This window comes from Chiloscyllium plagiosum, unplaced genomic scaffold, assembly GCF_037043375.1.
Source record: "Chiloscyllium plagiosum isolate Xiang-an unplaced genomic scaffold, Cpla_swu_hap1 HiC_scaffold_2, whole genome shotgun sequence".
Lineage (NCBI taxonomy): Eukaryota > Metazoa > Chordata > Chondrichthyes > Orectolobiformes > Hemiscylliidae > Chiloscyllium > Chiloscyllium plagiosum.
Window position 1 is genome coordinate 76303228 of NW_028270140.1, and position 13165 is coordinate 76316392.

At 39.1% G+C, this 13165-nt stretch overlaps 1 protein-coding gene across 4 annotated transcripts in view; it reads left to right on the forward strand.

The window, feature by feature from the left end:
* Positions 1 to 2097: 2097 nt before the first annotated feature.
* The window catches only part of carnmt1 (carnosine N-methyltransferase 1), a 49487-nt gene continuing 38419 nt past the window's right edge, over positions 2098 to 13165 (forward strand). For 3 of the 4 annotated variants that reach the window (XR_015760579.1, XM_043712254.2, XM_043712272.2), the window contains exons 1-2: positions 2100 to 2448; positions 10051 to 10255. Coding sequence is in view for 3 of the 4 variants with exons in the window: in XM_043712254.2 (XP_043568189.1) it covers positions 2342 to 2448; positions 10051 to 10255 (312 nt within the window). In the remaining variant the exon portion in view is untranslated. Of the gene's footprint in view, positions 2449 to 10050; positions 10256 to 13165 lie in introns of all 4 variants that reach the window. The other variant, XM_043712264.2, reaches the window with a different exon arrangement.

Consider the following 13165-nt stretch of genomic DNA (forward strand, 5'->3'; position numbering starts at 1 on the left):
ACCTTACCCAACGCCCCTCCCCCAAGTTCCTCCTCCCTACCTTTTATCTTAGCCTGCTTGGCACACCCTCCTCATTCCTGAAGAAGGGCTTATGCCTGAAATGTCGATCCTTCTGCTCCTTGGATGCTGCCTGACCTGCTGTGCTTTTCCAGCAACACATTTTTCAGCTCTGACCATCCTCCAAGGCAGACTTCAGGATACGCAACAACGTAGAGTCACCGAGCAGAGGCTGATAGCCAAGTTTGGTACCCATGAGGATGTCCTCAACCAGGACCTTGGACTGATGTCATACTACAGGTGACCTCACTACATTATACACTCTGTCTCTCTCTCTCTCTCTCACACACACACGCTCTTACATACTCATACACACAGACTCCCTCTCATACACACGCTCTCTCTCAGACACACACACATACATTTCTCACACTCACACCCATGCACACACCATCTCACAGGCTTATACTCCGTCACACTCATGCACACATTCTACAAAGCACGTACGAACACATAAACATATAATTCTATGGGGTGAATTTGCATTTGCAGAATTGGATTTGCAGATACATTCCATTTTGCTCAAAAAGCACACAATCTGCAGGCAGTCAATGCAGGCAGTCAATCCATGTAACATTTTATAAATTCCTACTTTGGAAATAGAACCAGTCTGACTCAAGATTAGGATACAGACAGATCCTAACCTCACACCTTTAATGCATTGTCTGAACTTAGGTGTCACCTTTTTTATAAAACCTTCAGTTATACCAAGAATGCGGCTTAAAAGAAGTTGTGGGATTTACATATTAATGAACCGAAACCTGCCACCCATTCTAAAAGATCAAAGACTTAACAGCAATCTAGGTTTGTGCAATATATCATTTCAGTTGCATGAAACTGATCTTTTGCTATAAATTCTGTCTTGTGATCCTGCTCCAGTTACCTGATGAAGAGCAATGCTCCAAAAGCTCGTAGTTCCAAATAAACCTGTTGGACTATAGCTTGGTGTTGTGTGATTTTTAACTTCATAAACAAGTTGCATTTTTTTGTCCTCATGAATTCTTAGGAAAATACAGAACTAAGCTATTGTCTATCCAAGAAAGAATCAACTTTGGAAGCTACAAGTGTAGTATGAAGAAGGAATCATAAATGGTTTAGGTTCGGAGGTGATGTCTGTGGACAAAGTATCAAACTTAGAAAAAAATGAAAGAAAACTAAGTAACAACCTGGAAAGAGACAGGTAGGGTGAGCCTTTGATAAGAGAAACAACAGACTACAACTTTTGCAGCTTGCTCTCTCTCCATGGATGCTACCTGACCTGCTGTGATCTCCAGTATTTGTTGTTTTCGGTACAGATTCCATCATCTGCAGTAATTTGTTACTACAACTTATGCATATCAGCATTAAATTTAATCTGACATTTTGTTTAGTTACTATGAATTTTGGCTGGATGCTTTAACTTTACTATCCCAATTAAATGGCTATCATTTGCAAATTTGACCAATCTGAATTTGAGTAAAAATTGTGAACAATCGTGGTCTCAACATGGAATCGTGGGACACCTAACTCAGTACTTCATCTCTACGTTGACCCCTTGTAATTACTGTCCATGGTTTCTACTTTTCAGCAATTTCATATTCATGTACAAGTTTTAGCCTAAATCCTCAAAGCTTTAAGTTTAAGCAGTGATTTTTGTGTGAAAATTCATCACAATCCTTTGGAAGTTTAAGTACAATAGTATTGTAGAACTTTTCTCAGTTTACATTTTTTTCCATTTCAAGGAATCCATGGGATTGTTCATGTTGCACCTTCTAAATGTGTTAAGTGCCATTATTGAGATACCTGTTCTGCAGAGACAAAAACAACCGCAGATACTGGAATCCAAAGTAGACAAACGGGAGGCTGGTAGAACACAGCAACCCAGGCAGCATCAGGAGGTGGAGAAGTCAACATTTTGAGTATTCACCCTACTTCAGAACTGAAGTAGTTTGGCATTTTGTTCACCTCACTGAATTCAGTAGAGTTCGGGTGCAAATAATGAACAATTCATTGCATTAAACAAGAATAATAAGCACTGAGGTTCATTATAAGTATAATGTCTAATATTATGTATGATCAATAGAGTTTATTTTCAAAATCACTCTTCCCGAAATCGCGTCAATTTGCGTCTGGTTGAGCGCTCTGTCGGTACATCCTCCTGGCCGCCAGGTGTCGCTGTGCGGCGGGAGTCGGCTCGGTGTGGCCGGCGTGTCCGCTCGCTCAGGCGCCGTCTTCTCGGCGCGGTTGTGAGGAGGGGGATTCTCTTGTGGCGGCGCCGCCGAACGGAGAGCGGAGGCAAGATAAGATGGAGAACGAGGGGAACCCGCACTGTCCTGGAGACAAACACGAGGAGGAGGAGCGCCTGGAGAAAGAACACTTCTGGAAAATCATTAATGCTTTTAGATATTATAGGTAAATTGGAAATAAACAGGCGGCCACCCAGATACACAGAGCAGCAGCAGCAGTCTCCAGGGCGGGTATGGGGGGGAGGGGGGCGGAGAGGGTGAGGGTCAGAAGAACTGCCTGATACCAAACCCTACTCCACCCCCGCCACACACACACACAAACCTGGGCCTACAGCACAATGTACATTTACTCGGCCTCCTCATAGTTACCTGCATGTCCATTCAGACTATCTCATTTGCCTGTAGATGAATCCTCCTTGTACTGTCACTTCCAGGGGGCTCCAAGGGCTGGAGTCATTGCAAGAAACAAAATATCGAAGAATTCATGGAAATGGTTCCCCGTTTTCAATGGTATCTCGCCATGGCCTACTGCTATTCCCTTCTCCCCTGACGCACTGAAATCTTGTAGAAAATTAATCTACTGGTCTTCAATTTTTATCTACAACACTGATGTGGAGATTTTTGACTTGACCCACAATATTGTCACTTTTTTGGGGAGGGGATAGGAAAAGGATGAATCCTTTAAGATTCTCATGAATAGTTGTTGCATAGAAGGAATACATTTCAGATTTCTTTGTCCAGTACAGGGGTGAACTGTAGTCATGCCTCATATCTGCATCTCTAAAGTAGTTCAGTGTAAGAGTTGGGCAGTTAAACATCAGCAGCCATTATAGTGATCCTTAATCATTTACATTCTTTTGTTGCTACCTGAATGTTTAGTAAATTCAATGAGATTAAAGGCTCATGGATGTGATTGGTTAAAGGACAAAAAATGCTGACTGTTCTCAAGTTGGTACAATGTTGCTATCAGATTACCGCACTGATTAATATTTGGCCTTGGAAATTTAAAATCTTTGTCACTTGGATGAAGGAATCGGGTGCAATGCCTATAAGTTTGCTTGTGCTGCTAAACAAGGATAAGCAGTCTAAAATTATGTACCCTGTATATATGGTGTAGGTGAACATGGAGGCAAGAGATGGAGTATAATGTGGGAAAATGTAAGGTCATTAATTTTTTTTAAATGGTGAGGAACTATTAGCTGCCAATGTTTGGACGAATTTGGGCTTCTTTGTAAAAGAAGCACGAAAGGTTTACATTTAGATATAGCAAGCAATTAGGAATGCAAATGGGAAGTTGGCCTTAATTGTAAGAGGGTTAGTAGTGGATAAGAGCAAGGATGTCCATTTTCAATTATTTAGAACTTTGGTGATACTGCAGTTTTGGACTGGATTTCTTTGAATGCAGATTGTGTATTTATGTCTGTGGAAGGATGTACTCATCTTACTGTGGTGACAACAACTGTTCACTAGAATGATTTCAAGAGTTTCAAAGAATAAGAGGAAGCCTCATTCAAATTGCAGGATTCCAAGATAGTATGAAATGAAAGTTACTGAACGGCTGTTTTCATGTGGTTGGGAAACCTAGAACTAGAGCTGTTGATCTCAGTCTTCACAGTCCTTCAGTGCAAAGGGATCTGAGTATCCTCATACATGAATCATAGAAAACTAGCATACGGGTACAGCTGGTAACAAGGTGAAAGGAATTTTGGCATTTATGCGAAAGGAGTTGAGTATAAAAGGAGGGAAGAGTTGCTGCAATGTATTAGTAAGACGCCTGGAATATTATGTACAGTTTTTGTTTTTTCTAATGACCCTGTTCAGAGAAGTTATTACACTTGAACCCAGGCCTCCTGGTTCAGGGGTAGGGACTGTACCTCTGCGCCACAAGAGGGGCTCTGTGCAGTTTTGCTCCCCTTACTGGAGGAATGTAGTTGCGTTGGAGACAGTTCAGAGGAGATTCACAAGATTGGTTACGGAGGTGAGAGGTTTGTCTTATGAAGAATTATTAAGCAGTTTAAGTCTGTACTCTAGCATTTAGGAGGATGAGAGGAGGTCTAATTGAAGTATATAAGATGCGAAAGAGGATTGACAAAGTAACATAGGATGTGGGATGATCTAGAACAAGAGGTCATAGTTTTATTATAAGGGATAGCAGATTTAAAACAGATGAGGAGAAATTCTCTTAAATGGTCAGCAAACTGTAGAATTCACTACCCAGAATGTGTGGATGTCAAGATGGAGTAAATTTAAGGAGATAGACTAACTTTTAATTTGTAATTGGTTAAAGGGGAAAGGAAAGCAGGCAGGAAAGTGGAATTGAGGCAAAGATGTGATTAACTGTACAACCATAAGAAATAGAAACAGGAGTAGACTGTTCAAACCTGCTTTGCCATTCAGTCGATCATCGACATTTCTTTTCATTCACTTTCCTGTCTTTTCCCTGATCAAGAATTCGTCTATCTATCTCAACCTTAAATATATATCAGGGTTGTGCCCCAGAACTCTGTGGTAAGGATTTTCAAAGACACTTGCCCTTGAAAGAATAAATTCCTCCTCATCTGTCTTGAATTGGTAGTCTTTTATTCTGAAACTGTGCCCTCCCGACTAAGACTCTCGCATAAGGGGAAACATCCTCTCAGCATTTAGGCTGTCAAGGCCCTTCAAAATCCTATAGGTTTCAATGAGATCAGCTTTCGTTTTTCTGAACTCCAGTGGGTAGAGTCCGAATCTGTTTAGCCTTTGATTATAAGGCAGTCCCACCATTACCCGGGATCATCCTGGTAAACCTTCTCTGAGTTGCCTCAAATGAAATGATATCTTTCCTTAAACAAGAGGTCAAAACTGCTCACAGTGCTCCAAATTTAGTCTCGCTGGCATCTTGTACAATTGCAGTATAACTTCTCAACTCTTATACTCCAACCCGCACGATCTAAGGGCCAGCAATCCATTAACCTTCCTGATTATCTGTATGCTAGCTTTCTGTGTTTTGTGCACAAGGACCTCAGTCCCTTTGTGTTGCAGCTTTCTGTAGTTTTTGGTCTTTGATTACATTGAATGACAGAGTAAGCTTGGGCTGAATTGTATGGCTCCGAGTTCTTGTATTTTTATGTAAGGGTTGACCATTTAAAGCTTGGACTGAGACATTTCTTGACCGTGTTTTCCACTCCTGAACTGTGGATACTCAATCATTGAGTACAATGAAGGCAGAGATTGATAGAGATTTGAACTGTAAGGGAGTCAGGACTATGGGGATCAAGCAGGAACGGAGAGTCAGAGTTGAGAATCAGCCATGATCTTAAAGAATGTTAGAGTGGATTTGAGGAGTCATGTCGTTTAATCCTGCTCCTATTTATGTTATTGCAATTCTTTAAAAATTATTACCATTGTTAGTGTCAGTACTCCACATCCAATCTAAACTAGGTGATCCATGCTGGAACTCTGGATATTCAGAACATCATATGTTTTACAATTGATTATGGTTTTTTAAAAAATAAATGCATAATTTCCACTTGTTTCTTTTGATTTTTCAATTATTTTTCAAAAATCAAATTTATTTTACTTCCTAAGCTTTGTAGAAAATGAAAGCATAGTAATAGTGTATTGAAAATAAATAACACAGCTCGAAATGACATTGGCTTCCAGTCTGTTATTTTCATTGCTATTTGTTCATTCAACATATATTATTAATTTCTGACTTTTAGTTAATACTTTTCAAATCAGCATTAAGTTACAAAATTAGCCCACGGTTCCATTGTTTCTGTGGAGCATAGCATGTTTCTTTTACCTTCCAAATTCAAGTCAGTTATTGCCATCTCGATGTGCTTTGTCTGCAGTAAGTAATGGAAATAATGGGCAGGAAAGCAAAATAAAGATATGAATGAATTTTGAATACCCCCAATAAGTTAGTAAAATATTAAGTTTAGAAACAATAAATCAAGAAAAGCCATGGAAAGTTATTAATTAATAAAGTCCATCTTCATAGCAATGAATGTCAAAATACACCCTGTGTATTGCTTCTCTTTCATCACAGAAACGGTGATGCCATGTGTTTGAAGTTAAGGATCTGAGAGTGAACAAACTAGCTTTTGCACCCATGCATTTAAATAATACACAATAAATTGTTCAAAAGTTATAGAGAAATCTCGAAGGGCCGTACGAATTGAACACCTCTCATATTATGTTAGCATAGAAACTAATCAGGGCAAATTTCTTTTTTGTAAAATGGATACACCAGAATCTGTTTAATAACTTATGAAATAATTGTATTAACATGTTTACAAATGTAATAAATTTTAAACTTTAATAATTAAAGCTGGATTAACCCTTCTAGCTTTTTGATGCCACCCAGGTGGATAATGCTGTTAAGAAGGCATACGGTGTGTTAGGTTTCATTCGTAGAGGGATTGAGTTCCGCAGCCGCAATATCATGCTGCAACTATACAAAACACTGGTGCGGCCACACTTGGAATATTGTGTACAGTTCTGGTCCCCATATTTCGGGAAGGATTGGAAAAGGTGCAGAGGAGATTTACTCGGATGTTGCCTGGTCTGGAGAGAAGGTCTTATGAGAAAAGGCTGAGAGACCGGAACCTGTTCTCATTGGCAAGAAGAAGGCTAAGAGGGGATTTGATAGAGATACAAGATGATCAGAGGATTAGATAGGGTAGACAGGGAAAGTCTTTTTCCGAGGATGATGACATCAGTGTGTACGAGGGGGCAAAACTACAAATTGAGAGGTGATGGATTTAAGACAGATATCAGAGGCAAGTTCTTTACGCAGAAGGTGGTAAGGGCGTGGAATGTCCTACCTTCCAATGTAGTCAACTCAGCCACATTAGGGAGATTTAAACAGTCTTTAGATAAGCACATGGATGATTTTGGGATAGCGTAGGGGGATGAGCTGAGAAGAGTTCACAAGTTGGCACAACATCAAGGGCTGAAGGGCCTGTTCTGAACTATATTGTATGTTCTATATATATTAGTACAGTTCTACTGTGACACTAATTTCCACTGACTTAATCATAGAATGTCAGTTTTGGAAATGGAATTTAGGGAATAACAGTTCCCTGAGTGGTTTTGTGTGTACACTGGATTTTTACAATACCTTTGTGACATAATTGTTCAAAGTATTAAAAGCTGTCGCAAATAATGCAAAGCTAAATTTAGCAAACTAACAAATGTTGTAAAAATCTGAACTATAGTTTTTGGATTGTGGTGCTGGAAAAGCATTGGAGGTGCAGGAGGATCGATGTTTCGGGCATAAACCATTCATCAGGAATGAAGGGCTTATGCGTGAAATGTCGATTTTCCTGCTCCTTGGATGCTGCCTGACCTGTTGTGCTTTTCCAGCACCACACACTCGACTCTGATCTCCAGCATTTGCTGTAGTTGTTAGATTAACCAGTAAATCAAGTGATATATATTTTTGGTCACGGCAACACATTTTAGGTTTTGGAAATGCTCGTCAGATCTGTAAATGAGAACTGTGTTCAACCACAATCAAACTGAAGCAAACAAATGGGTCATATCTTTAATACAGCTTTAGCTGTGAATTCATAATTTTGAATGTTATCTATAACTTGTAATTTTGTTCTTGAGTTACTTTGATCGTTTATTTGTGTATTACATTTTTCGCATTGTTAATCTGTTTAATCTCCTTGGTTCTACTGAAAGCCAGTAGAAGAACTTTTTGCACAGGGTTATTATAAGTTGATTTATTGCGATGTTTATTTCAATAATTTTATCATTAAATGATAAATTCTGGCAGCAGCCAAATATTAAAACCGTTAATTAATTGGCATAAAGGACAGATATTTGTATCATGCCTGTGTTTACAGGCTGTGAAAGTACTTATGAAGTGTAATTGGTGTTATTATGTAAGAAACACAACCCGTTTGTGCACAGGATCCTAAAAAAAGCAACATCATAACAATCAGATGATTTGTTTCAGTGATGCCAGTGAGGTTTCAGAGTAGTACCAAGTAGTACCATGAGATCTTTTCTATGTTCGTGTGAAAGCCAGCAGAGCTTTCAGTTCACATTATCTCGATAGCACTTCCTCAGTACTGTAGTAGAGTGTCTATTCCGATTGTGGATTCATAAATATAGACTAGGACTTGAACTTACAATCTTATGGGCTAGTTAGGGTAAATACTGGGAGATGCCATGATTGGGAAATTGAGAATATGGGTTCGACCATTTAGGACTGAGATGAGAATTGTTTTTCATTTTTCTGGGAGTCTCTGAAATTCCCCGCCCTGCCCCATAGCATTGTGAATATTTTTACATTGTATATATTTAATGCTGAGATACACTTTTTTTTGCAGTGTGGACAGGAGTTGATGGTTGATCTAGGAGAATCAAGGGATGCAAGTAAAGGAAATCAACTTGAAATTGAAGATAAACCATATTGAATAGTCAAACTGACTCAATGGGCCATATAGTCTTCTCCAGTTTACATTCTTGTGAATTAAAGACGAGTGTGCTACCCATGAGGCACAATTGACACAGTACCCAGTTAAAAATAAATGATCAAATGAAATGGCATCCCAGTAATTTGATTCACGCTTCTCTGGTTCTGTGACAGAGATAGGTTTTAATTCTCAGTAAAGCATCTACATGCAGTTGTGGCATTCCATTCCCTTGAGGCCAATTCTAAATGCATTAAAAGCAAAGGACAAGGCTATTTTTTATTACTTTAAAATATGAAGTTTTTTATTAGAAGCCATATTCTTTAAAATTATTAAGCATAATAGTGGTTTAAAGTAAAGTAAAAGTTGTTTACAGTTTTGGCTTATTTGAAGGCAGTAGATATGTGTTCATGTTGTCGTGTGCCTTATATTTTATTGCCGACTATCTTCTACTCAAGTATTGTTCATTATTCAATATTTGAAAAATAGGCACTATTCTTTATTGCTTCATAGAATTTATAAATGTGGTACGTTAATAGACATTAGTTTGGAATTTGTTACAGTCTTGGATAGTGTTTTGTTGTGTCCAGATACTAACATTTGACATAATTTCTGTGGTCACCTTTCTGACAAATTACAGTTGTTTGATGTACCAGAATTATTAAATTTGGATAACTGTATTTAAGAATATACTGCAAGCTTAAATTGGTAGTTTCATATTTATGTTTTAGTGAAGATGGTTAGCATCAATATCAGTGTAATATGTTTGCTGTAAATACAAGTTTGTAGATAATTAATGGATTGCAAGGTTTACAAACGTTTAAGATGGCAGTGATTTGTGAAGGAAAAAGGTAACCAGGAGCGTGATGCATCTGATGTGGTTTACATGGCCTTTAGTAAGGTTCATCATGGCATACTGGTTAATTAAGACCCCAGTGGATCCAAGATGAAGTGGCATATTGGATCCAAAATTGGTTGAGGGAAGAAGTAGAGGGTGATTCCATGATTGGAAGTCTGTTTCCATTGAGTTTCTACAGGGTTTGATGCTCAGACTCTTGCTGTTTATAGTGTGCATTAATGATTTGGACTTAAATGTAGAGAATGTAATCAAGAACTTCAAGGATTACACAAAATTTAGATATTCATGTGTATTGCCGTAGCTTTTGGGACTGTGACCCAAAAACTAGATTATCTTTTTTGACCAGCACAGACGCTATGGACCAAATGAGCGCCTACTGTACTGTAAAAGTGTAAGTCTACAGGACGAACATTTGTAGGTTTAGCCAGAATGCTTGTGAAATTTGGTACAATGTTCACAACGTTTTCTGCTCATTTTTCAATGCAACTTCACTTTCCAGGATTTATGCTCACGAGAGGGTAACTCGATCTGAAAAGCAATTCCAGTCTCTCCCAGCTGCTCATCAAAAGCTGCTTCCGAATTTCCTTCCTCACGTGAAAAGATTAAGACAGTGTATTGAACATAACTATGAGATTCTGAAAGCAATTATCAACAACTGTAATCATATGTTTGAAAATAAGGAATATGGAGTCATTGATATGGAGGTAAGCAAAATAGTTGTATGCATTGGCTCAAACGCTACTTGGGATAGCATGTGTTTTGTAATCACACCAATATCTGGTGGCAGTTCTACATCTGAGTAAATTCACATAATACGGTTGTATTGCTTTTACACTTTGATTTAATGTAATAAATGCAATCTTTTGTTTTTTCTTCCTCTGTCCTTGTTTGGATAATTATGCAATATTAAAATTCCTGCACCAGCTGAGGTTATCATGAAAGTGCTCCTCACTTGAAGCATGGTGACCCTCGGGTTAAATTTGAATCAATCGTCTCTCTCTAATGAGGGAGCAGTCTTATGGTGCTCTGATACTCTGGCAACTTTACCTTTTTACAGTATTAAAACGGTAAAAACTGACATTTACAGTTTGTTAAATGAAGAAAAATGGATACCTAGGAATGCCTGCAGGTCAGATATTTAACTGGTGTCATCTGAACCCTAAAATTTGTCTTCAGTCAAATACAGTGCAGTTAGTATTTATTTATTCAGAAATGTTGATGGTTGTTGGAGAATTTTAATAAATCATGATCCTCAGTCAATATTATTATAGTAATATTGACAGTAACATAATACTGAGCCACTTCAAACCTCTGCTGACGTAGTTAATGTCAGTTGGGACAGCATTCTAAATGTGGAAGTTAGCCTTCGTGTCACTGGGTGGCAAGTTGAAAAATTGGCCAGAGTTCCCACTTCTGATTGTATTCTACGGCTTTACGCCGAAATTGAATTTGGGCATACAGTAGGTGAGGACCTAGCAACACCGAAGTTTCACCTGGATGCATGTAGCATCATTGTCAGGTATAGTATAGAGCTTCATTGTATGACACCCAGCACTGTCCATCCAAAAAAATATTCTAGGTCTTGGAATTAACGGGAAGGTATCTAATTGAATTGAAAGCTGTTTAGATGGGACCAAATAAAAGTAGGAGTCAGGAACAATTTCCCTGAATTGTTAAAAGTTAGAAGAAAGACATACTTGAATGTGTATATGCATTGTAAGATATTGTATTATAAGTCTCTTCACTAACTCTCACACAAGCTGTTTGTATTTACTCATGCGTAACTCCTTTACTAACCCTCTCACAAGCAAACACCATCTTCCCGTTTCATTCATTCATAACTTCCTACTGTAAACACTACTTCATTCATTCATAAAACCACTTTTACTCTTACAAGACAGACTAAAATTAAAGCAATACTTTGAAACCCACGACTGCTCCATCAACCCTTATCAGACCTATTTACATCAAAAACTACCTCTCAATAAATATCAAAGACTACTAACCCATTCAGAACAATACTATCCCCGCCATCATGTCTCCATGACCTACCCAAAACTATGGAAAGATTATAATATTAATCAGCTCTTACCAATCGTGTCTCGGACGTGCATAGATTACAGAACGCCAAACATTATCGGCAGTTAGTGTGTACTTGTTAAATATCTTTAAACTGGGCTGTTATCTCTTTCAAAAACTGTCAAAACGGCGCTTAAGTGAAATTGCACAGTCATAGAGATGTACAACACGGGAACAGACCCGTCGGTCCAACTCATCCGTGCCGACCAGATATCTGAAGCCAATCTAATCCCACCTGCCAGCACCCGGCCCTCTAAACCCTTCCTAATCATGTACCCATCCAGATGCCTTTTAAATGTTGCAATAGTATCAGCCTCTTCCACTTCTTCTAGCAGCCCATTCCCCATACGCGCCATCCTCTGCATGAAAAAGCTGCCCCTTAAGTCTCTTTTATATCTTTCCCCTCTCACCCTAAACCTATGCCCTCTAGTTTTGGACTCCCCAACCCCAGGGAAAATACTTTGTCTGTTTAGCCTGTCCATGCTTCTTATAATTTTATAAACCTCTACAAGGTCACCCCTCAGCCTTCAACCCTCCAGGGAAAACAGCCCCAGCCTATACAACCTCTCTCGATAGCTCAAATCCGCCAACCCTGGCAACATCCTTGTAACTCTTTTCTGAACCCTTTTAAGTTTCACAACATCTTTCTGACAGAAGGAGACCAGAATTGCCCGCAATATTCCAAAAGTGGCCTAACCAATGTCTGTACAGCCGCACCATGATCTCCCAACTCCTATACTCAATGCTCTGACCCATAAAGAAAAGCATACCAAACACGTTCTTCACTATCCTATCTACCTGTGACTCCACTTTTAAGGAATTAAGAACCTGCACTCCAAGGTCTCTTTGTTCAGCAACATTCCCTAGGACCTTACCATTAAGTGTATACGTCCTGCTAAGATTTGCTTTCCCAAAATATAGCACCTCGCATTTATTTAAATTAAACTCCACCTGCCACTCGTCAGCCTATTGGCCCATCTAATCAAGATCCCATTGTAATCTGAGGTAATTCTTCACTGTCCACTATACCTTCGATTTTAGTGTCATCTGTAAACTTACTAACTTTACCTCTAATGCTTGCATCCAAATCATTTATGTAAATGGCGAAATGTAGTGAACCCAGCACCGATCCTTGTGGAACACCACTGGTCACAGGCCACTCGTCTGAAAAACAACCCTCCACCACTACCCTCTGTCTTCTATCTTTGAGCCAGTTCGGTATCAAAGTGGCTACTTCTCCCTGTATTCCATGAGATCCACCCTTGCTAACCAGTCTCCCATGGGGCACCTTGTTGAACGCCTTACTGAAGATCAAATCTACCACTCTGCCCTCATCAATCCTCTTTGTTACTTTTTCAATACACTCAATCAAGTTTATGAGACATGATTGTCCACACACAGAGCCATCTTGATTATCCCTAATCAGTCCTTGCCTTTCAAAATATAAATAAATCCTCTCCCTCAGGAGTCTCTCCAACAACTTGCCTACCACCGATGTCAGGCTCACCGGTCTGTACTTCCCTAGCTTATCTTTA